Consider the following 22878-nt stretch of genomic DNA (forward strand, 5'->3'; position numbering starts at 1 on the left):
CCGTGGTTGAGGTGGGAGGCCTGCTCTGAGCGATGGGCACAAAAATCACTTTCTGACTCAACACATTCAAAGCGTAATTACATCCAGCTGCCTTTCTAATCTACTTTGGAAAGGGAAATCAAGGAGAAGGATGATGGAAAGATGAGAGATTGAGAGGAAGATCAGATAACCCACTGCATCATGCATTTACAGAGAGGCCGGGGGCCCAAACTCTTACCGGAAAGCCTCCAGCACGGTTCTCTCTGGCAGACGAGGGGCAACTCGCTTGAAGGCACTTTTGAAGTCATCCATCTTTAAGAAGCCACGACCTGGAGACAGTACAAACCCAGAGCAAGAGTTAACAAAACTAACACTTTAAAACATCAAAAAGTCCTTTACTGCCAGGCCGGATGTGTTATTAGAATGCCACATTCGCATGAGATCAGGCAAAGAAAATGAGATAAGCACACCTGAGAGCACGCTCTCATTATTTTCTCTTATCTTAAGGAATAAAATCAGCTTTCTCTGCTCATTCCACCCCATAAAAGGATGGTGGCTAAAGCTGAAAGTATACTTCCCTTGTCCGCATTCTGCTCTGGCTCACAGACTGTCTGCCTGATGAAATTTTCATGATCAGTAAATCCACTGATATTTGTGCACACCGGCCACGTGCAGACCCGTTTTTGTGTCCATGCGGGCTTGTGTGCAGACTACAGCGCATTTGCGAGTGATTTGTGTGCTTGAAAAGAACGTTTCATTAGAACGCGTCCACGCTCGCGGTCAAAGGAGTATTCTTTGAAAGACTTGCTGTGTGCAATACAGAGCAGAACGTGGAAAACAAAGTATACCTGAGGTTTAAAGTGTCACGAAACCCTCCTGTTTTAGCCTGGTTGTTTACACCTCAGCTTTGAAAAAGACTCAAAAAGGGGCGTGTAAAGCTGTGGAAAAGTGGGAGTGTAATTATTGAAATATGAGCAGAAAAAAAAAAAGAAGAAAAAAAAAAACTGAGTTGGGGGAATAAAGCTTTTTTGCCCATTCTTCTTTGAATTTTTGGTCTACATAATGGTCTTCTGTGTATGACATGATGAAATATGTATACATACACGGTGCTGCTCATGTTTGGGACAGGAGAGTATGTTAAATATGTCTGTAAAAACTTTGAAACACACTTGCTCTGGTCCGGTAATGAACCGTGTTCCGCGTTTTTTAGTGTTGTTAAACTCATTGTGGCGTTCCGCACAGAAACAGCTCTCATGCGCATTCTTCCGCTCTTATGCGCATGTTGTTACAAATTAAACATTGTTACAGTCATTTTCTATGTGTTGATATAATCAAACTCCAGTTCTGACCTCATCGGGGGACAATGCAATGTTACAGCGCTGAGCCGGTCTTGTCACATTTGACTTCTCAGCTGTAATGCGATCTCATGCGTAATACAGCACAGTGATTGGATTAAATGAGTCTATTTTCATGAATAATATGGATAAACTAATGACATAAAAGTGTACTTTCCAGCCAAGGCAGCCAATCACTAAATTTTCGTGACGTTGGTTCAGCTTTGCTTTTTACCAGAACCAGAAGAACGAAATATCTCAGAAAAACGAAAAAATAACCACTTTTCCCGTAATAATAAACATAATGAGAGCTATTGTTGTTTTCATTGACGTGCAACCTGTACACAGTCAAACCAAAAATTATTAAAACACCAGATACATTTTGTATATTTTTTTACAAGTGGGTGCAGGACACTATAGTTCATTTATGTAAGCGAGGATAGCAAAATAAAGTAAACTGTGACATATTATACCCAAAAAGTCTTCATACAGTGGACTACCAGTAAAATGTATAAAAATTTGGGACCAAAAATTATTCAGACACTTTGACCTGACTATGTTTTACTTGCGTTTTTTTTTCTTTAATTGCTAATGCGACCTTTTTACATCACAGTTTTTAAGCATTGCTTGGTAATTGGTTGACCTAAATTGGTATTATCTAATTGTGTACTTAAATTTAACAGCTGAAAGCTGACAGCTATTCAACCTAATTCATTTGTGAGACAGTCTAACAGATAGATGGCCAAAAGCGGTGAAATATCAACTGATTTGATAACTCTGAGTTCTTGTCATAATTTATTACCATTTTCTATATAGAAACTCAACTATAGTGAATTAACTGTGAGAAATAAATAAATGTGAGAAATGTTGAATGTGTCTGAATAAATTATGGTTTGACTATCTGTTAACATAAAAAAATGTGTTTTAGGGTTTCATGACCCTTTAAGTCCACTTGCAGCTTTTGACTGAGATTGTGAAAGCAAGGAGTAAGACCAGCTGAGATCTCAGAGTGTCTACAGGAGCCTCTTTCAAAAAAGCTCAGAGGAACAGCTTGTTTTGCCTTCTTCTCTGCGACTGGCACGCAGGACTTTGATTTGCAGGAAATGGCTCCCCTGAGGAAGTTTAGAGCGCGCACATCCAAAGTCAGAGCTGAGAGTGGAATCTGTTTAGCGTGTCTGCTGAATTGATGAGAGGCACAGCGGCTGGGGGGGGGGGGGAGCACTGTGACATGCATGTCAACACGCCAGACCAAGCAACACCAGCTCACCAACCGTAACCAAACACTGCCCTCCACAGCCATGACATAGGGACGAGTCACACACCTGCAGAAACCACAGGACCTGTTCAAAATTCGAAAGTTACACATCTCGTCTGTAAATAGATTTGAAGTGTTAAAAAGGTGTATAATGGCATGATTTATTTGCTGAATGCAGAAGAAATCAAATGTTTTGACGACAAAGCATGAGCAGCAATCGGCAGGGAGCATGGCTCACTTTCACACCGGGTGAGAACGGGAGAGTTTCCAACTGCACCAAGCATGCTCTATCACCGGGCAGGCTGCCACTTCAGCTCTGAATGGGAGCGACGCACTTCAGCGCGCTTTAGCTTCCAACGCATCCCCATTGAAGATGAGGATGGGGGTGACGGCGCAGATGAAACAGTCAAACATCTCATCCAGAGCAAACTGTTCAGCCGCAGTTAGGAGAGGACTTGCCTCTGTTGGCAGGCTGACAGGAACATCAGGCAGAGAAAGCCAGGACAGAGGGTTTAAGCTTAGCTGGCAGAGGAACAAAGACAATCAATCTGGGAACTGCTGAAATTATTAAGACACTTTGCTAGCATGTAAGCTCTGCTGGAGAGCACCTGCCTGACAGTTGTCCTTCAGGTCTCCAGCTGCGCATGTTCATTCACAACTGTTCAAAGAGAAGCCAATTGGATTTTTAAAAAAGATCCCAATCTGATACAAAGTGCATTTCATAGCACTATCATTTGTCAGTGCTGATATACACAGTTAAGACCAGAATCACAATAAGTTGGGTTAGTTAAGAATAAGTTAGAATCAGAATTCCAATCTTGGTTCTAAAATTAGCTAATTTTCAGGTTGCTCTGAATTCGTACAAGGGTTGAGTGAACTCGCTCACAGCAATTTGGTCCTCAAAATGAATTTGATGGTTCATTAACATTCACAATTCTAATTAAAAGCTAACTGTAATTTTTTTAAGGCCTAGTACTTATTGCTGCAGACTATTTTAGGTCTGGGAGGATGTAAAAATGCTCTATAGCCTGATCGGGTGGCTCACAGGAAGTCAGGGATATTTCAAAGACAGCTGAGAAATCAAATGAGATACAAGAGAGATAAACAGAAAGCGAACGAGAGAGAGAGCTTCAGGCAAAAATAGGTCCATCGTATGTCTGCTGAAGAGGAGTTTTCACATGAATAAATATTCTGCTCAAACACACCGGTTTTCCTCTTTAATGGCAGGTCAGCAGGGTTAATGAAATAAGATCCCTCAGCCATTTTGAGCAGATTCAATCAAGGTCAGCAGATATCCTCCTCCTGTGGTCACTCCTAACTTTGTGAAATAATTTCTGTTACAAAATTAATTAGTTAATTATACATTTGCCTCCCTTTGGAATATCCTACAAACAGTTCCAGGGAGGCCGAAACAATCCAGAAAGACCACAAAGCCCATTTTACTGTGTTTTATACCCAACCTTGAAGACTCAAATGTTGGTTCAGACGCTTCATTTCACGAATGACTTAATTTAGGGCAGAAAAGTACTAGATCTAAAGATTGGGGAATCTTTGTATTTGGCATTAACTGTGGCATAAACAGTTTTCAGTTAAGGATATGCACATATGCCTGGCTTTGTTCTACCAGGATAGAGCAACCGAGACTTTCCCACCCTCCCAAACCCCCGGGGAACGCACTTTAGCCCCTGCCCCAGCGGAGGTCTGTGCTTTCCACTGCATTGCATGATAGTAACAGTGGACCAAAGAAAAGGACACATGGCGCCCTCTACTGCGATAATATGAAAAGAACGGGTGTGTTAAAAATGCTGTCATAAACTCAGTTATTAGGATTAGTTTTACCATCATTATGTGTAGGCTTATACATATACATTATATATTCAGGACCATATTTAACAGATGGCACAGGAATCGGCCATTGTTTACAAAAGAATATCGTCACCTTCCTAAAGTAATTGGCCAAGTCATTTTGATGATCAAATGACTTAGGCAATTATTTTAGGAAGGTGACGATATTTAAAAAAAAGCGAATGTAATTGTTTCTGGCCAACACCAAATGCACCTCGCACTACATACATTACACCTCCTTCAAAATGTATTCTGGTCACTACAATTGCACTATATACACCATTACAATTAAGCATTTAGCAAACACTTATTCAAAGTGACTCAAGGTATACTTCTAGCAAATATGTATGTTTTCTTGGAATCAAAAGATGATTCTAAACAGGCCGTAATTCACCAAGTCTATTTTCTTCCACAACGAACTTGGCCAATAATCGTTGTGGCAAGCAGGACGAGTGGCGTGATTTTCTCACAGAAGAGCTTCAGAAGCATAAAAGGAGGAGTGACGGCAGTGACACTCCGAGAGACGAGAGAGGACCAGGCCTGGAATTTATGATATGTTTTGTTGATAAGGGGAGGAGGCGGGAACTGGGGAACGTCCAACAACTTTAATAAATAAACAAACACAAAACCAAAGTGGCAGCCCCTCACTCACGACTGCTGCACACACATAAACAAAACACAACGTAAAATATAGGCCTGGTCCTCTCTCGTCCTTCACTGTCGTCGCTCCTCCTTTTATGCTTCCGAAGCTCATCCATGAGAAACTCGAGACCGGTGCGGCGCATAGATGCTATAGGTGGTCATTGGTCATAGGTCATTAACAGTCATGCCACCAGCCTCGCGCTGTTCTTACGGCCCTCTGCCACGTCCTGTTTGCCACAAACGTGAAATGTCATACTGAACTGCACATGGAGTTTCCCCAATTACATATGTGGTCTTATCTACGGTGTTGGTAATAATGATTTTACCCGTCACAAAGGTAGTAACCAATCAGATCAAGAAGGTTTACATCTGTCCACCAGCCAGAGGACATTCTAGGCCTCTGATAATGTCTACTTATAGTTTTCCCTGGCTAATGTGGCCTAAACTTAGTTTGTGTCGTGTATTCCACCTATCCTAGCACTTGTGATAGTGTGATATGTGTACTGTTCTGTTAGTTGCACTGAAAAGTGTCAGCTAAAATCACAGATTTAATGTGCAAATGCCTTGTACTTACACAGAAGACAATCCCAAAACAGATTTGCTTATGCTGGGCTGTGCATTTCTATAGATTCTCTATTCTTTAACATCTTTAACATCAAATAAAAATCATGAAGTCTGCAGGAAGATATATAACCAGTCTAATTTTGTATCAATTAAGTAAAATGTATAAAGTCAAAAGTGTTAAAGGGGTCATGGCATGAGAAATCAAATTTACCTTGATCTTTTGACATAAGAGGTCTTTGTACAATTTAAACATTCTTCAAGTTTCAAAGCTTAAAACATCCTCCTTGTTATAAACAAAACATTTATTTAATCAAGGTCCGACTCATTTTGATATTGAGAGATTTGTGATCATTCAGTCACTTATCGGCTGGCATTTGCCTAAACTGGATGTGAGCTTAAAAAAATGTATATATATAATCACTGATGCTGTCTACACTGGATAAGGTATACAGATGCACATTCAGTTTCTGACATACTCCACATGCTTGAGTCTGTCGACACCAGGACAAATGGAAGAGTGAAAGAATCTTTTCTATGACACGTCCAGTTTGAACAGCTCATTTGTGTCTCTGTACAGGATTCCAGCATTGGAAACAAGTGGATTGTTTTATAAAACAATTTGTTTTATAAATAAGGCACAGTGCAATGCAGATTTCACAAAGAAACTTTTGTTGAAAGATGCACCAGCCAAATGTATTGTGTGGATCTGTATTGTGTGGATCTGACAGCAGCTGCATCACAAATCAAATCGTAAGTAAATGATTTCATAATGCTTTGTCTGCAAATGAAGGTTTTTCCACATATATATTTGTTAGTTTGTAAAAAAAAAAAAAAAAACATTTAAAAAACATTATAAGTGCCTCATGGAAACATATTAAAATAAATGTAAAAATCCATGTCATGACCCCTGGTGCTTTTCTGTCATTTTAGACCGAACATTTTATTTTATTTTTTTTTTATTTTTTTTTACTTCATTGGAATGGTACGGAACTTGGTAAAGGTTTTGGCACTTGCTATGTGAACAACACACAAAAAAATCATGAACATGATTCGAAAAGGTTAAATGGTCCTGAAAAAAATAGTCACACTTGTGTTCCTCGCGGTCAAAAATTACCGCATTGGAAATGAATGAGAGACTAATTTCATCTAGTGAACTCTTTTGGTACTGCGGCCAAACAAAATCTTACTGAAAGCTAATTTTTTGAGATATCAAGCTCAAATTTGGAACACAACTTGTTTAGATTTATATAAATATAAAAAAATTGAAATTAAATTTTTGTGCATTTTTCATAACAATAAACATAAAATTCTGTAACTTTAAGTTCTCTTTTTTAAACTTTTTTCACTTCAGCCATAATTTGCCAAGTGTCGTCTTTAAAAACTTAAGTCTTTGCTCCAAAGCATTCAGGATTTACGACAGTTTAAGTTGGAAATAAAATTTTCAGGTCTATGCTCAAAACGTGAACAAATGGATTATAACTAATGCAATTATAATGTAGTACCATCAAATCCGCTAAAATACAAATTATTAAATAAAAAAAACATTATCAAACAAAAAATAGTACATACCTTTCATTGAAAAAATGAAAAAAATCTGTAATTTTGGACCGCCACACAGAGAGCACCAGAGGGTTAAACATGCATAATGCAAAGAGTGGAGGAACATACAATGTATATCAAATGCAGTGAAGATCTGCCTTGTCTTCTCATATGGATCTTCTGATGACATCTTCCTCCCCATGAGAGGCACAAACTGCTCCAGTGGGACCCCTTTCAGAGAGAGAGAAAGAGAGGAGGAGAAAGAATGCTGGGTTTACAAGGCTCTCGTCTGAAGTGCAGGTTCTTCCTTTACATGGCAGTCATCTGAAAGCACTGTGTTTAAAGGAGTAATATCTTTCTCTCTTGCCTGCAGGGTAGTAATTTTTTCTCTGAGTGCTGTTATTGAGATGAAAAGGGTAGGCTGGGGAGTTCTAGATAAAATTCTCACAAAACAGCAAATATACAGATGGAGTTTGGCGTGGGGATCTGGGTGGGCCACGCTGACAGTGATGGCTGAGAAACTGGGGGATAAACCTCTATTGGGAAAAGCTCAAATTAATTAAGAGATCCAAGGACAAACGTGACGGCTCCACTGCACTTTAAGTCATGCCAAAACATAAGCTGTAATACGTCCTTTGAGAATCTCACACATAACGGACAAGTGATAAAAGAGTACTACGTGAACAAAATGAACTAAAAGTTAGTAAGCAGAAGTGTAGGGTTTTTTTGTGTGTGTTTCTTTCTTTTTTTTTTTTTTTTTAAATGATTGTGGTGCTTGATTTGCAAAAAAGAAGTCTCACTATCAAGTTTCTATAATATTCTCGTCCCTAGATAGGGCTTCCCTCCCTCATTTTTGTCATAAAATAATATATCTGATTGCTTAGAAAAGTAATAGTACACCTCTTATCCAGCTGCATGAATTAAGGTATGACATACATCTATAACACAAATGGCGATGGACAAGATACACACCAATGGTTCATAAAATGACACACACAAAAAATTATGAATTAAAAAAGTCACAATTACTTAAGAAAATCACATTTTCTTAAAGTTGCTATGTAACAGAAGTAGCAAAATACATTTTCTTCTGTATTTTGACACACATCCAAGTAAAATGGATTATCTGAAAGAAAAAAATATAGGGTAATGAATCATTTACAATAAGATCAATAACATGCAGAAAACAGACTGGGGGAAATTTTATTTCATGCAGACTTTACTGTGTGCTGCCAAATTTTGATAGAATTAGGACGACTTTGGGCTACAGAGATTTTAAACACCACATAAGAGACATTTGCTTCTGTTATCATCAGATATCCATTAAAATACATATTTTAATTAACTTATAAAGTATTTTTATAGACACACATTTTGCCCTCCAATTATATTATCCTAATTCTCACGATCAAAAAAAAAAAAAGAAAACTTTAGCATGTATGTCACACAGCATGGACCAAGCCTGCATAAATAAATGAATAGATAAATGTAATAATAGGAAAAGAAATAGCGGAATAAATAAGGGTGCTCCGATCGTTATCAGCCGATAATCGTTTTATATAGTTTGATTTGTGGCCAATCAGAAGAGCCGATCAGATGACGCAAAACTCGTGAGAAAATCTTTTTATATGCGCAGCTAAAATTGCTTCACTACATTCAACGGTCTGGCAGTTCATTTTGGGAAATTTGGGACATTGTTGGGACATTTTGTAAAATGTAATAAAATCAAGAATCTGTGATTTTGTTGATTCTCTTTAACCTTTATTTAACTGACAAAAGTGCAAAGGGAAAAAATCCAATATTTTCACTGGACAACATAATTGTATTTTGTAAATATAAACATATTTCGATTTTGAAAGCTGCAACAGACTCCAAAAAAGTTGGGACAGAGGCACGTTTACTGCCGTGTCACATCACCTTTCCTTTTATTTTAAATGTTTATCAATTGAGAATACTAATTGTTGCAGTTTTACATGTGGAAATTTTGCCCAGTCTCGCCTGATTCTCCTCTTCATGATGGCAGTCAAGCACATCCCTTCTACAACGTAGAGTGTCCAAGAAACCACGTAGAATAGCACGTGCAGAATGAGGCCTGGCATTGTCTTGCTTCCCAAGAAAAATGTCATCTTGATGGTAGTATATGTCTCTGTACAATCCCAGTGTATGTCAATGGTACCTTATCACATATGCAAGACAAGTCTCACATGGCGCTATGGAGATTATCATTTTGAATTTTCTGTCGAATCTGAACCACTGAATTTGTGGAAGCGAATTTGTAAAGTGAAATAAAATGGACCGAAAATTGCCTGTCGAATATTATATGTAGTATTTTTAAACAGAATTAATATTTTGGAAGTGAAATCTGAAAGGTGAATATGGATTATTGAATTTTTATTAATGAAAACGTGTGTGAAATGTTTTGAATTGAAATATTCACAGCTTAAATACACAACCATGTTGAATTTTAGCCCCTAAAAATACAATGCATTAAAATGCAAGCAGGGTTAATGCAATGCATATTTTTTCAAGTAATGCAATTCAACAAGCTTTTTTGTTTAAAAAATATTTGTCTTTATTTTACTTCCATACTGTCGCCGATGAAAGTCAGGATGGTCCCTTTGGTCATTGGGACTGAGAACTCAATGTCAGTTTTTCCCAAACACAAGTTGAAACATGGACTCATCTGACCACAGCAGATGGTCTTAGACCATCTTAGATGAGCTTGCACCCAGAGAACTCGGCAGCATCTCTGCATTGAACAGATGTTTATCCTTGCGTAGCAGAGATTTGAGTTGCATTTCTTGATGCAGCGGCAGACTGTTGAGTGACAACAGTATTCCAAAGTACTTCCAAGCACATGTGGCTTTATTTGACATAGTAGAATGATGGTTTCTCATGTAATGTGCGTGACTCTGAGGTCACGCATATTCAACAGAGGCTTCCTGCCTTTCCCTATACGGACTGAGATTTCTCTGGATTCCCTGAATCTTTTCACAATATTATATATGGTAGATGGTGAAAAACCTAAATACTTTGCAATCTTGCATTGAGAAATGTGATTTTTGAATTGTTTGACAATTCTTTCATGATATTTGGCACAAAGTGGTGAGCCATGAGTCTTTGGAGGATTTTATACCAAAACACAATACCCTCACCAATTACATTTACATTTACAATTACCAGTTCTTCTACTAATTGTGGACTGTTTAACAGTTTAACTTGGCTATTCTATAAGCTTTCACTTTTATTTTGCCTCTGTCCCAACTTTTTTAGCGTGTTGCAACCATCAAATCAAAAAATATATATATTTACAAAATACAAGTAAGTTGGCCAGTGAATACATTAGATTTTTTTCTTTGTACTTTTATCAGCTAAATAAAGGTTAAAGAGTTTAACAAAATTAACAAAAATAAATACAAATAATAATAATAAATAAATAAATAAAAAATTGCAACGTGATTGTATTGCAGAGCAACCTTACAGCAATGACAAGCAAGAAACTAGGGCTGTGCAATTTTAGTGATTTTTTTTTTCATAGTGCTGTGCTTTCGTTCCTCCCTAAAAGCCCCAAATTTACGTCCAAATCAGGTCATTGTCATAAAATGCAGTTTACTGCTGCACTACTTAAAAGCCGCTTTTCCACCGTTGGACCAAACCATTTTCTTTGCTTGACCGTTCCATTCCGTGCAGATCAGAGCCAACCGGATAATGGTTTCATTTTCCACTGTGGGGCTGATAACAGCCGCTATTTGCAATGTAATACAAATGCATCAGTCTTTACTGATGATATGAGATGTAAATAGTGACTTTGTTATGGACAATGATCAGATTTTATTTATTTTATTATTATTTATAGATATATTATTTTATTTTGTGTTTACGTCGCTCAAATAGGCTACGTGCACAAGCGTAGTGACGAACTTCCGCTATTTTCAGAAGTTGGCATATCAGTTTCCGGTTTACGACTGTCTTCATCCGCATCCGCTATAAACAAACAAGATGAGTGCTGCTGTTGTACGAAAAAAGAGATATAATGTGCGTGACACATCTAAGTTTCTAAGAACTGTAGGTGGATCTAAGGAGCACTGCTGTGTGCCACTTTGCTCTGCTTCAAGTCGATATAACAGCCATTTGAGTTTCCACCGCTTCCCGAAGGACACCAACCTTCGTGCGCAATGGCTGCACAAAATAGACATTTTGGATGACGCGCAAGTAAACCGGAAACAGACATGCCGACTTCTGGTGACAGCGGAAGTTCGTCACTACGCTTGTGCATGATAGAGCTTATGCGCCAGAGAAACGAGGGCGCCGCCATCTTTAGAATATTGTCTTTGAACTTCCGTTTTTGTGGTCGCTCTGTATATTTCTGTCATTGCTGTCCAGGAGTAATTCGCTTTTCAAGTGGATTTACTTAATGTAAAGTTAAGGAAAGTTATCATGAGGATTGCAATGTTTAAAGCAGATGTCTTAACGAATGGCAGTAGACCGGGAAGATTTTAAAACGAGCCGTTCATTCATAAATACGCAAGATCGCTGTGAAAATACAGACCGGAAGTCAAAAGACAATGAGCGCTGAAAAGGGGTGGGGCTACATAAGGTCTATAGTGTGCTTAGCCAGCTACAGAGAAATTGGTAGCCAGGCAACAGACAAGTGACCAATCCTGGGTGGCGAACGTCACTACACGCATTCTACCAGACCAGTAGGTTCGGCACGGTTAGTCGTTAGCCAAACGTACTGAGAATACCGGACCAAGAACGGTTTGTAATGGTGCCATGCCATACCAGGCTCAACTGGAAACATAACTGGAACCGTTCTTAGAACTGTTCTTCCCAACGGTGGAAAAGCAGCTTCATTTATCCTAAACTTTTTCTAAAGTTTATCCTAAATTGCACCAAAGGTCTCTATGAACTACTGAGGCTCACGATGCTCTTGGGAAATGCAGCCCTGAATTGTTCCGTTAATTCCGTTTAATAAAACAGGCATTAGACTAGAATCCTTCCATCCACTAGGTGTCTGGGTGTCATCAATTTATAATCTGCCAACATTGTTGATGGTTTTGGGCTTGATGACGATGCTGAGAGGAAAGTTCACATAAGTAGCAGGATATAGCTTCATGTTTCCATTTCTTAAATCATGGTAGCTAGAAAATAATTAGACAATGCAAATAGGTAAAAATAACTTTTCAGTTGATCTGCCTGATCCTGTAGCAAACTCAGATCTCTATTGCTTAGTTAGATTTGACGTTTCTTCGTGAGCAATCAACCAATGATGCACTAAAGCTACGCAGGGATTTCTGCAGGTTTGGTTCCTCCATATTTTTGCCAACAAATGAAAGACAAAGCTGTGCAGACCTCTTTAAAACCCATCTCTCTTTCTCTCTCTGTTTCCCTCCTGCCTTTAAACTATGGTGGTGCTGGAAGTCAGATCAGGGCTGACTGCCATTCCCTGTGATAGAGAGACCATCAATCAAGGAAGTGTCAACTGGGTGGCCTGTACGTCCTTCCCACCCCTTTCTTAATTTCGGTTTCTCTACCATCTTCACTACCTTGGGGTCTTTCTACGCTCTTCTTTCTTCAATTGGTTTTCTTCGTGCCAACCTCCCCATCTCTCTCACATCCTCACATCTGCTCTCCTCTTTTGCGTGACTCATTTACCAGAACAGGCCGCTGCCTGACTTACACACACACACACAGGAAAACGTGCAACAGTGTTCTCGCCCAGAGCTCCTCTTTAAAATCATGGACATCTCTGATTTGATGTGCTCCCTCCCTTATCACATCTGTCCCTGAGCCATTCCAGACCAGGTTGGAAGCCAGAAAACAAACATTACATGGATGCTGAATGAATTTTCCTTAAACAACATAGGAAGTTTTTTTGGAGATTAAAAGACTAAATCTAAAGCTTCAGATCATCTAATGCACCATTCTGGTTAGTCAAGCATTAAATTTTGTCTGGGCTTTTCGAATCAAAGCCCATCATAATTAAATATTTGCCAAACAAAGCCTGGAACGAGTTCATGTTTACAACCTGACTGCAGTTCAGTATATACCGTATGGCTGTGACATTTTCTGAGTTTTCCTGTAGTATTCTCAGCAAATGTTGGCCTTTTATGTAGGGATGCACAGATAATTAAAAGTCTGGTCAATACTGATTATCTAATAATTACTTTCATCATGTTAACCAATAAATGGTTGATAATAGATTTCTATACATGCGTCATACTAAAATAAAATTGATCATACTGTGAAATAAGATTTTGTTCATATCGCCCACCCATAGTTGCCACCCGTCCCGTAAAATACGGGATCATCCAGTATTTAAAGGGTAAATGATGTGTCCCATATCAAATCATTTCAGGACGGAATCTGTCCTGTATTTTAGGCCCACTAATAGTTGAATAAACACATAAGGATTTTGCAGTGTGGAGGATACTAATAGCAAATATATAAAGAAATCAATTTCACAATTAGTAGAGTGATTTATGTGTGATATGTGTGTTATGTATGCTGCTATATGTGATTGTAGCATCGTTGTTTCCATAGCGACGGAGTCTCAAAGTCGTGCAACGTAAACATGCGCTTTTTTTATTAAGCAGGTCGAGCTCAAGTCTCAAGAGGCTCTCCAAATATAGGGCTGAACTGGAAAAAGTTCTCAATGGGTCTGTCCAGTAACTAATGATGAATGTAAGGCCAACTTCACAGTTTGCCGATAGGCATTTTCAGTTCCTCACTGTGGACTGTCTGACTAAGAAGGATAGTTCACCCAAAAATGAAAATTAATCATTTATTACTCATCCTCATGACGTTTAAAACCCGTAAGTCTCTTCGTTCATCTTCGGAACATATTTTTGATTAAATCTAAGAGCTTTCTGTCCCTCCATAGACAGCTACGCAACTGAAACTTTGACGCTTCAAAAAGTTCATAAAGAATCGTAAAACTAATCCATATGAATTGAGCGGTTTAGTCCAAATTTTCTGAAGAGACGATCACTTTATATGATGAACAGATTGAATTTAGGCTTTTATTCACATATAAACATTCTTCAATCAACTCACACATCAGTTGTGGTAAACGGAAGCTCAACCATATTCGTTTAATGAGCAAGAACCAATGAGGCTCATTCTCGTGTTACGCAGCAGGTTTAAGCTTCCGCAACAACCAATGAGGCTCATTCTCGTGTTAAACAGCAGGTTTGAGCTTCCGCAAGAACCAATGAGGCTCATTCTCGTGTTAAACAGCAGGTTTGAGCTTCCGCAAGAACCAATGAGGCTCATTCTCGTGTTAAACAGCAGGTTTGAGCTTCCGCAAGAACCAATGAGGCTCATTCTCGTGTTACGCAGCAGGTTTGAGCTTCCGCAAGAACCAATGAGGCTCATTCTCGTGTTACGCAGCAGGTTTCAGCTTCCGCAAGAACCAATGAGGCCCGTTCTCGTGTTACGCAGCAGGTTTGAGCTTCCGCAAGAACCAATGAGGCTCATTCTCATGTTAAACAGCAGGTTTGAGCTTCCGCAAGAACCAATGAGGCTCATTCTCGTGTTACGCAGCAGGTTTAAGCTTCCACAAGAACCAATGAGGCTCATTCTCGTGTTACGCAGCAGGTTTAAGCTTCCACAAGAACCAATGAGGCTCATTCTCGTGTTACGCAGCAGGTTTGAGCTTCCGCAAGAACCAATGAGGCTCATTCTCGTGTTAAACAGCAGGTTTAAGCTTCCGCAAGAACCAATGAGGCTCATTCTCGTGTTACGCAGCAGGTTTAAGCTTCCACAAGAACCAATGAGGCTCATTCTCGTGTTACGCAGCAGGTTTGAGCTTCCGCAAGAACCAATGAGGCTCATTCTCGTGTTACGCAGCAGGTTTAAGCTTCCACAAGAACCAATGAGGCTCATTCTCGTGTTACGCAGCAGGTTTGAGCTTCCGCAAGAACCAATGAGGCTCATTCTCGTGTTAAACAGCAGGTTTAAGCTTCCGCAAGAACCAATAGCCGCGTTTCCACTGTCGGGCCAAGGCCCGGGCTAGGGCTAACAGCGAGCCGAGCCAGTGGCCTCGGGGCCTCAAGCACCGGGCTTGCGTTTCCACTGCCGGGCCATTAGCCCTGCAGCGCTGCCCTAAACCCCGCCCTTAACACGCCTTCCTGGATCAAACGTCATACAACCCCACCCATTTCAGCGGGAATTATGATGTTCATTCAGGCAGGACACTAGCTTGCTAAAATTACAGAACGATCAAGATGGAGAGGACCGAAGCGTCTGTTTGTTTGCTCTTTTTGGTGTTTGCTTGGTGGAAGATGAGGCAGCAAAGCCAAGATAAGAAGATGGAGGTTCAGCGGCGACAACGGCAAAAGCTTATGTTGGCTGCAAGGCGAAAGAGAGCGATCCAACGACGTGCGATTCGGTTACAGCGAATGCAGAGTCGCCAGCAATGGATGGAAACGGTAAATATTTCCGTTTATAGTATAGTTAATTCGTATCTTGTAGTCGATGTGAGCATAACTTCAAATCATATAGCACAGAGTTGTTTTTATGAGCTTTCATTAACTGTCTTTACGTTACTGTCTGCTGAAAAAACACAAATATTTTGCTAGCTTATCATATCTTGCTTGCTATATTAATATAATTAGGAGGTAACGTTAATGTTAAACTTTCATTGTATTATTCGTCTGATAATACATCTATTTATACCCATGATTTTGTATATGCATATGTATTTCGCATAATTAGGGAAGTAGCCTAGTGTTTATAGTACCACTTTGTTCATGTTAGTTCACAGTGCGTTAACGGATTTTAACAAATAAAACATTGGAGTGTAAAAATGTATTAGTAAATGGGTTAGCAAATATTTATAAATGCTGTAGAAGTGCCTTTCATTTATGTTCATGTACAGATCTGTAACATAATAATGGAATTAATGTTTACACTTCATTCTATTATTTTCCAGATGATGCATCACTACTACACCAATATAATGCGGTGTGGGCCTATCAGCGAACAACTGACTGGTGGGAGAACACTGCTCAAAGATTTACAGATGAGCAGTGGCTGGGCGACTTCAGAGTTTCCCGAGAAACATTCACATACATTTGTACAACTCTGAAGCCTGCACTACAGCGACAAGATACAACATATCGATTATGCATTCCTCTGGAGAAACGGGTAGCCATTGCATTGTATAAACTAGCATCAACAACAGAGAACAGGACGGTGGCCAACCTGTTTGCTGTCAGTCGGACTTCTGTTTGCCGCTGTGTGCATGACTTTTGCAAGGCTGTGATTGCAATACTTCGGCCCAAGTTCATCAAAACACCAGACCAGTACAAACTATCTGAGATGGCAGATTACTTCGAAGAGAGGTTTGGAATTCCACAGTGCGTGGGTGCTATTGATGGTTCTCACATCCCTATATTAAAACCTCCACAATATCAATCAGATTTCCACAACAGAAAAGGTTGGCACTCCATAATTTTACAAGCAACTGTGTATGGCAAAGGGATGTTCTGGGACCTGAATGTTGGACAGCCAGGGAGAGAACACGACGCTAGTGTCCTCAGAAAGTCACGCCTATGGGCTTGGGCCACAAACAGTAATGGTTTTTCTGGCAGAGTAAAAAACATATGTGGAACTGATGTTGGCTACTTCATTCTTGGTGATTCTCCTTACCCATTGCAGAAATGGTTGCTAAAACCATATCCTGATACTGGCAGGCTTACAGAGGGCCAAGAACTTTACAACATGCGAACAAGTCGAGCCCGTTGTGTGGTTGAACATGCGTTTGGGAGGTTGAAAGGAAGGTGGAAGTGTCTCAGTAAGCGAAATGACTGCAATGTAAATGTTGTTGTTGATATGGTGGAGACATGCTGTACACTGCACAACTTGTGTGAATTGTACATGGACAGATTTATACCAGAGTGGTGTGATCGTGATAAAGATGCTGAACGTTCACCTTGCAATGTTGGTGATGAGCGTTCAGATGCAAGAAGTGCTCTGCAACAGTTGTTCATGCAGCAGCAATAATTGTAAGTTGTTGTTATATTGTGTTTGTTACAAATAAAATATTTGAAATGAAGATTTGGCGTAACCCTGTTTTGTGACTTGAATACAATTCTTTATCCTAAATGGTACATGGTTACATCAGACATTATTTGATCAATAAGCAATAGGCCATTTAAGCATACAGAGAAAATACTGCAATATTTTTTTTAAATAACGTACAATTAAACAATCTTCTCACTATTTTTAAATAAAATCAAAAATACTCAGCTCTACAGGTATGTTTTTATGTATTTATTGCAGTTGTAAGTATTTGTCTGTTCAAATGTTTTTAGATATGGTCACTTCTGTTAATGGTACTTTTAAATGTGAAACTGCTTACACTGTTTACAGTATTACAGAATACAAAAGGTGCCCATCAGACAGCCGTTTAAATAATGTGCCCATCAATAAGCATAGTAGTCTATACCAATAAATGTCTTATAGCCTAATTATCATTCTACTGACTAGGATTGTATTTGCATTACAGAATACAAAAGGTGCCCATCAGACAGCCGTTTAAATAATGTGCCCATCAATTCATGGGTTTCATCAGGTCCCTTTCCACAGGTGTATTAATCAAGCACAATGCAGTCTGCATTCATAATCTAGGTGCTTGATTTTATACACCTGTGGAAAGGGACCTGATGAAACCCATGAATAAGCATAGTAGTCTATACCAATAAATGTCTTATAGCCTAATTATCATTCTACTGACTAGGATTGTATTTGCATTACAGAATACAAAAGGTGCCCATCAGAAAGCCGTTTAAATAATGTGCCCATCAGTATGCATAGTTGTCTATACCAATACCTGCCTTAATGGCTTATCTGAGTCACAAAATCTTTATATTTTAGTTTATTATCATGTAGGAAACTTTTACAATAGGGTTTCATAAGAATTTTTTTTTTTTCTAACATATATGCAGTGTGAACTAACATGAACCAACAATGAATTACTAAAAAGAATGTATTTAAGTAACATTCATTTTACATATGCCTTATAATATGTGTATAATATTTTACTATAATAATGTGTATTTTGCTTTTGATAATGTGCCCCTGAATAAGCACACCGAAGGTGGCGACCCTAATCAAATGCAAACAACTAATAATCAACAAACTATTATTCAAAGACAGACTAGGACTAAGACTTTCAGCAGACAAAACCTCCATAAACAGTTTTGAAAGTTATGAGTTTTGAAAATTACATGTGATCTGGGACCTTTATACAGTGAATGCCATATAAGGCTATCCCTCACCACCTTGTTTTTGTGTAAAATTCAATTTGGCGTCTACCCTGACTAAGGTCCATAGCCTAGTGGTTACCACATATGCTCTGGCACATTAAACTGTGGCTCTCATGCAGATAATGCATGTTTGAATCTATCTTTTATCATATCCCTAACAAAAAAAAAAAAGAAAAGAAAGAAAGAGAGTGAGTGAGATAAAGAGAAAAGGGGGTGAGTAGGCTAAACAAGTGGCAGTAGTATTGTGAACGCCGTGTAGCACTGAAGCCTTAAGTGGCCTCTTTTCTGTGCGATGAGCCTGCCAAAGCATTTCACTGCTGAGTCTAGTCAAGCCTCCCACATCACCACCAGCAACCCTCTCCTCCCGACCATCACTAATTTAGTAATCACATGAAATTCAAAAGAGGGGCAATTTAATTCACCATTTGCTCTAAGCAAGATTTAATGGTGGAATATTTCATCACACAAAGCATGCCACTTTAACTAGATTATCTTATGCTTTCCCACAGGGCAGTATACAAAAGCAATTTGCTTGTGGGATAAAACAAGAAACAAATTACTTACTAATCTAGGTCTTCAACCATTTAATGTCTCCTTCAAAATGCTGTCCTGCCAAACCCCCATTTTCCTGTGTTTCTGTCTGTCAAAAGGGCCAGTAGAAATCCTGTATGCATTTCACGGCAACATTATTTACCACTGTTTGTCAGGATTTCATTACTGGCAATGTGTAAAAAGATTACACAGTATCTACGTCAAGCTCCTTTTCCTTTCACTTTGCCTGAGTGGTATAAAATTTAGTTTTCCACATAGAAAAATAAATCAGGAGAGAAATTGTGCATATCATTTTGGAGTGCACATCCATGTGGGTTGAGTGTCTGCTGAAGGTGAATTGCAAAACACTAAAATACATAGATATGGCATGTCTACAACAGTACAAAAAACTGTGATGCATTAATTTAATATGACTGGTACTATATTTTGCCTTTACCTGGACAGTCCTTATTAGTGCCATTCTCCATCAAGATATTTGTCTCTGACTGCAAGAGAACATACAAAATGACTGTTAAAATATGATTAGAAATATACAAAAAACTAACAAAACATTAAGCAAAACTCATTGTTTTTCAAAAAAAAGCTCAAAGCCCTGTCAGATTAAAATTTGTATTCCATTAATGTTATAAAATGACAATATGATGAACATAGTCAAATAAATCTGCATACTTGACACCAATTTGCCGCTATTTAAGTATTTTAATCATGTTTCTACTCAGTTAAATTGTTTTGCAACGGTTATCTAACCATGACGTTGTCAAGTAAAATGAGATTGACAGGTTTAACCCTGTAAGACCCACGGTTACAAATTTACAACATCACTTTTAACTTAAAAGTGATGTTGTATTTAACAATAAAAAAAAAATAAAAAAAATGCCTGCAAATGTTTGTTTTTCTCTCAAAACCACATTTTCATAGTTAATGGGTCCTATTGTTTGTCCCATAGGGTTTGTCGTCACAATGCTATTGACCTATGGCTAAGCCACGCCCCCTCCACTCACTCGGACAAACAGTCAACATTCGGTAACAGGCGCTATGGCAGCTGTCACAGTTAGAGACATTTCACAGCAGGCAATTGATGATTTTTGGAGACAGAAAGATTATATATCATATCAAAGTCACCCAAAGGGCCTTAACTATGCATTGGAGGGTTATATTAATCATTTTATTTTGAGAAGGTCGATGAAAAGCTTCAGCTCCAGACAAAGATTTAACGTTACAGGTCAGTGTGTAAACGTTATAGTTTGGTGCTATTTCGCTTCAAACGCTCGCTTTATACGCGCAAATTTGACGCTCTATTCGCGTTTGGTGTGAACGCAGCATAATGAACAGGCTGCGATGTCAAGATTGCAATGTGGGGGAGTGTGTGTGTGTGTGTGTGTGTGTGTGTGTGTGTGTGTGTGTGTGTGTGTGTGTGTCTGTGTGTGTGTGTGTCAGAGAGAGAGAGGCGCGGGCGCGATCGAACAGTGGAAACATAAAAACATAACGTTACTCCATTTTGTTCATACAGGACATCATTAAAACTGCAAAGTGTTTAGCCTACTTATATTTGTGTAAAACACAACATTGTGCTTTTGTCAAACTGTACTCTTGTCAAACTGCAGCCTAACGTTACTTTAGAGATGTTACAGATAACGTTCAAATACGTTGTTGACTTACCTTAGAACAGATGTAGACATCCTTGTTTAATTTATCCACGTTTAGTTGGTGTTGTGGTCTAATTAGTTACCGCATAAATTAATCCAGAGCAGACACTTATCTCGGTTGAGATGTGGCTTGGGAAAGGGTAAAAAAATACACACCGTCGCCCAGCCTCTCAGGATACCTAGTGTTGGAGTTGAATGTACCCCATGCACACCGTTTGACCATTTTAAACTTAAAATGACAAGAAAAAACAGATAAACACGAATGAAAACTGACTAACTGCAATGCATTTCAATGGTCCGTGGAAGCAGAGAATGTCCGAGTGTATTGGGTTAGCTATGCGCACTGTGATTGGCTCATCGCGTTTGGGGGCGTGGCTTAGCCATAGGTCAATTGGATAGAAGAAGTGTTTATAGGTCCGGTCATCTGGCTATGAACTCACTCTACCTGCAAACTTCCCGCTGAGCTCATCTCCTTTTTTTGCATGACTGGATTTGTCAGGATTAAAGTAAGTAAAATTGCTTAAATATTTTTTTGGGTGTTTATTACAATGTCTAGAACATGTACATATTTAGTTATTTTGGAAAACGTTCATCAAATTTGATTTAGAGCTTGTTATGTCTATGTTGTAATTCTACAACGTTGGGTCAGAGTGGTAGTCAAAATAGCCTGTGCACCTTACACATTACATAAGGACACTGCACTTTTCAAATGATCACAAAATTGAAAAAAAAAAAAATTTAGTAGAAATGTAGTGTTCCATGATTCATTGTAACTAAGCTCTAAATGTGTTTTTCTGTTAATTTTTTACTCGGTTTAGCTTAGACCATTATTAAACACATGAATAAATTGTATGGGATATTTGAAACTTCAGCATCTATAGCAGTATTTGAAACTCCCTGTATCTTTGTAGTTTTTTTTGTTTGTTTTTTAACTTCTAAATGATCCTGAGCCATTTTTTCTCAGTGTTGCCCAAGCAGCAGTTAGTAGCATTAGGAGATAGAAAACAGATTCTGAATGTTCTGGAATTCTTGGGATGCTTGTTGCATTGTCCAGGGACAGGTGCGAATGGGCTTGAATGTGAACCTGTAAGTGCTCTGGGGGGATGCATGTGTTCCTTTAGTATGATAAGTAGAGAGCATAATAGGCTGCAATAGACAGTATTGTTTGAATGTAGTGAAAATGTTGATTATCACTTCATTGAAATTATAATACTTATGGGCATGCTAATGGAAATACTTAGATTTCTACCCACATGGTCTACCACCCTGTCTATTCTTTCAGTTTATCTACTACAATGTAAGACCCATATGTATTATTCACATATTTAACTTCATTAGTTTTTACTTTTTCCATTTCAGAATGCCACCAGCGCAGAAAGGTCTTTTATTCAGTGTGCAGGATGTGATTGCTTCAGTCCAAAATGGAGAGAGCGATTTTGAAATGGACTCAGACGACACTGATGCAAGTGACTCAGAGAATGAAGATGCAGGTGAAATGGACAAAGAAAACCACCAACCCATTGACTGCCCAGCCAATGATGATGTGGAAATCAAGCCCCAACCAATTAAACACACTGTGCCCCGGGACAGGTTTCACTGGCTGAAAAAGGATTTTATCAGTCCCAATACCGATTTCTCTGGTTCAGAAATTACCAATGATGCCACCTCCCTCCTTACCCCACTGGCGTACTTCCAAAAGTTTGTGACAGAAGACATGATTGAGGCTCTGACAAGAAACACAAATGAGTACAGCTTGCAAAAAAGTGGAACATCTGTCAACACCAATAGTAAGGAAATTGAGAAGATGCTTGGCATGTACCTGAAGATGGGCCTAATTCAAATGCCTGGAGTCCGCATGTATTGGGAGACAGACACACGGTACACCCCTGTTTCTGATGTGATGTCCCGCAACAGATTCCAATCTCTGTTGACTTCATTACACTTTGTAAACAACTTGACTGTGTCAGAGATGGAAAAGAAGGACAAACTCTGGAAACTCAGACCATGGCTGAATTCATTCAGGGAGAGATGCCTGCAGGTGGTACCCGAAGAGCACAACTCTGTGGATGAAATGATGATTCCTTTCAAGGGGAGATTCAGTAACATCAAGCAATATATGCGTGGCAAGCCACACCCATGGGGGTTCAAACTGTGGGTGAGAACTGGAATCTCTGCCATGCTCTGTGACTTTGATGTGTACCAAGGGAGTGTCAATGGAATACAACAAGCCAAATCTGAACTTGGACTAT

The 22878-nt window shown here is 39.0% G+C and overlaps 1 protein-coding gene across 2 annotated transcripts in view; it reads right to left on the minus strand.

The window, feature by feature from the left end:
* Positions 1 to 22878, minus strand: part of efcab11 (EF-hand calcium binding domain 11) — an 87263-nt gene that overhangs the window by 58716 nt on the left and 5669 nt on the right. The window contains exons 3-5 of one of the 2 annotated variants that reach the window (XM_082144173.1): positions 19420 to 19468; positions 7288 to 7389; positions 218 to 308 (exon numbers count right to left, since the gene is read on the minus strand). In XM_082144173.1, the coding sequence (XP_082000299.1) occupies positions 218 to 308; positions 7288 to 7389; positions 19420 to 19468 (242 nt within the window). The remainder of the gene's footprint in view (positions 1 to 217; positions 309 to 7287; positions 7390 to 19419; positions 19469 to 22878) is intronic. The other variant, XM_082144174.1, reaches the window with a different exon arrangement.

Source organism: Leuciscus leuciscus (genome assembly GCF_965113295.1).
Source record: "Leuciscus leuciscus genome assembly, chromosome: 17".
Lineage (NCBI taxonomy): Eukaryota > Metazoa > Chordata > Actinopteri > Cypriniformes > Leuciscidae > Leuciscus > Leuciscus leuciscus.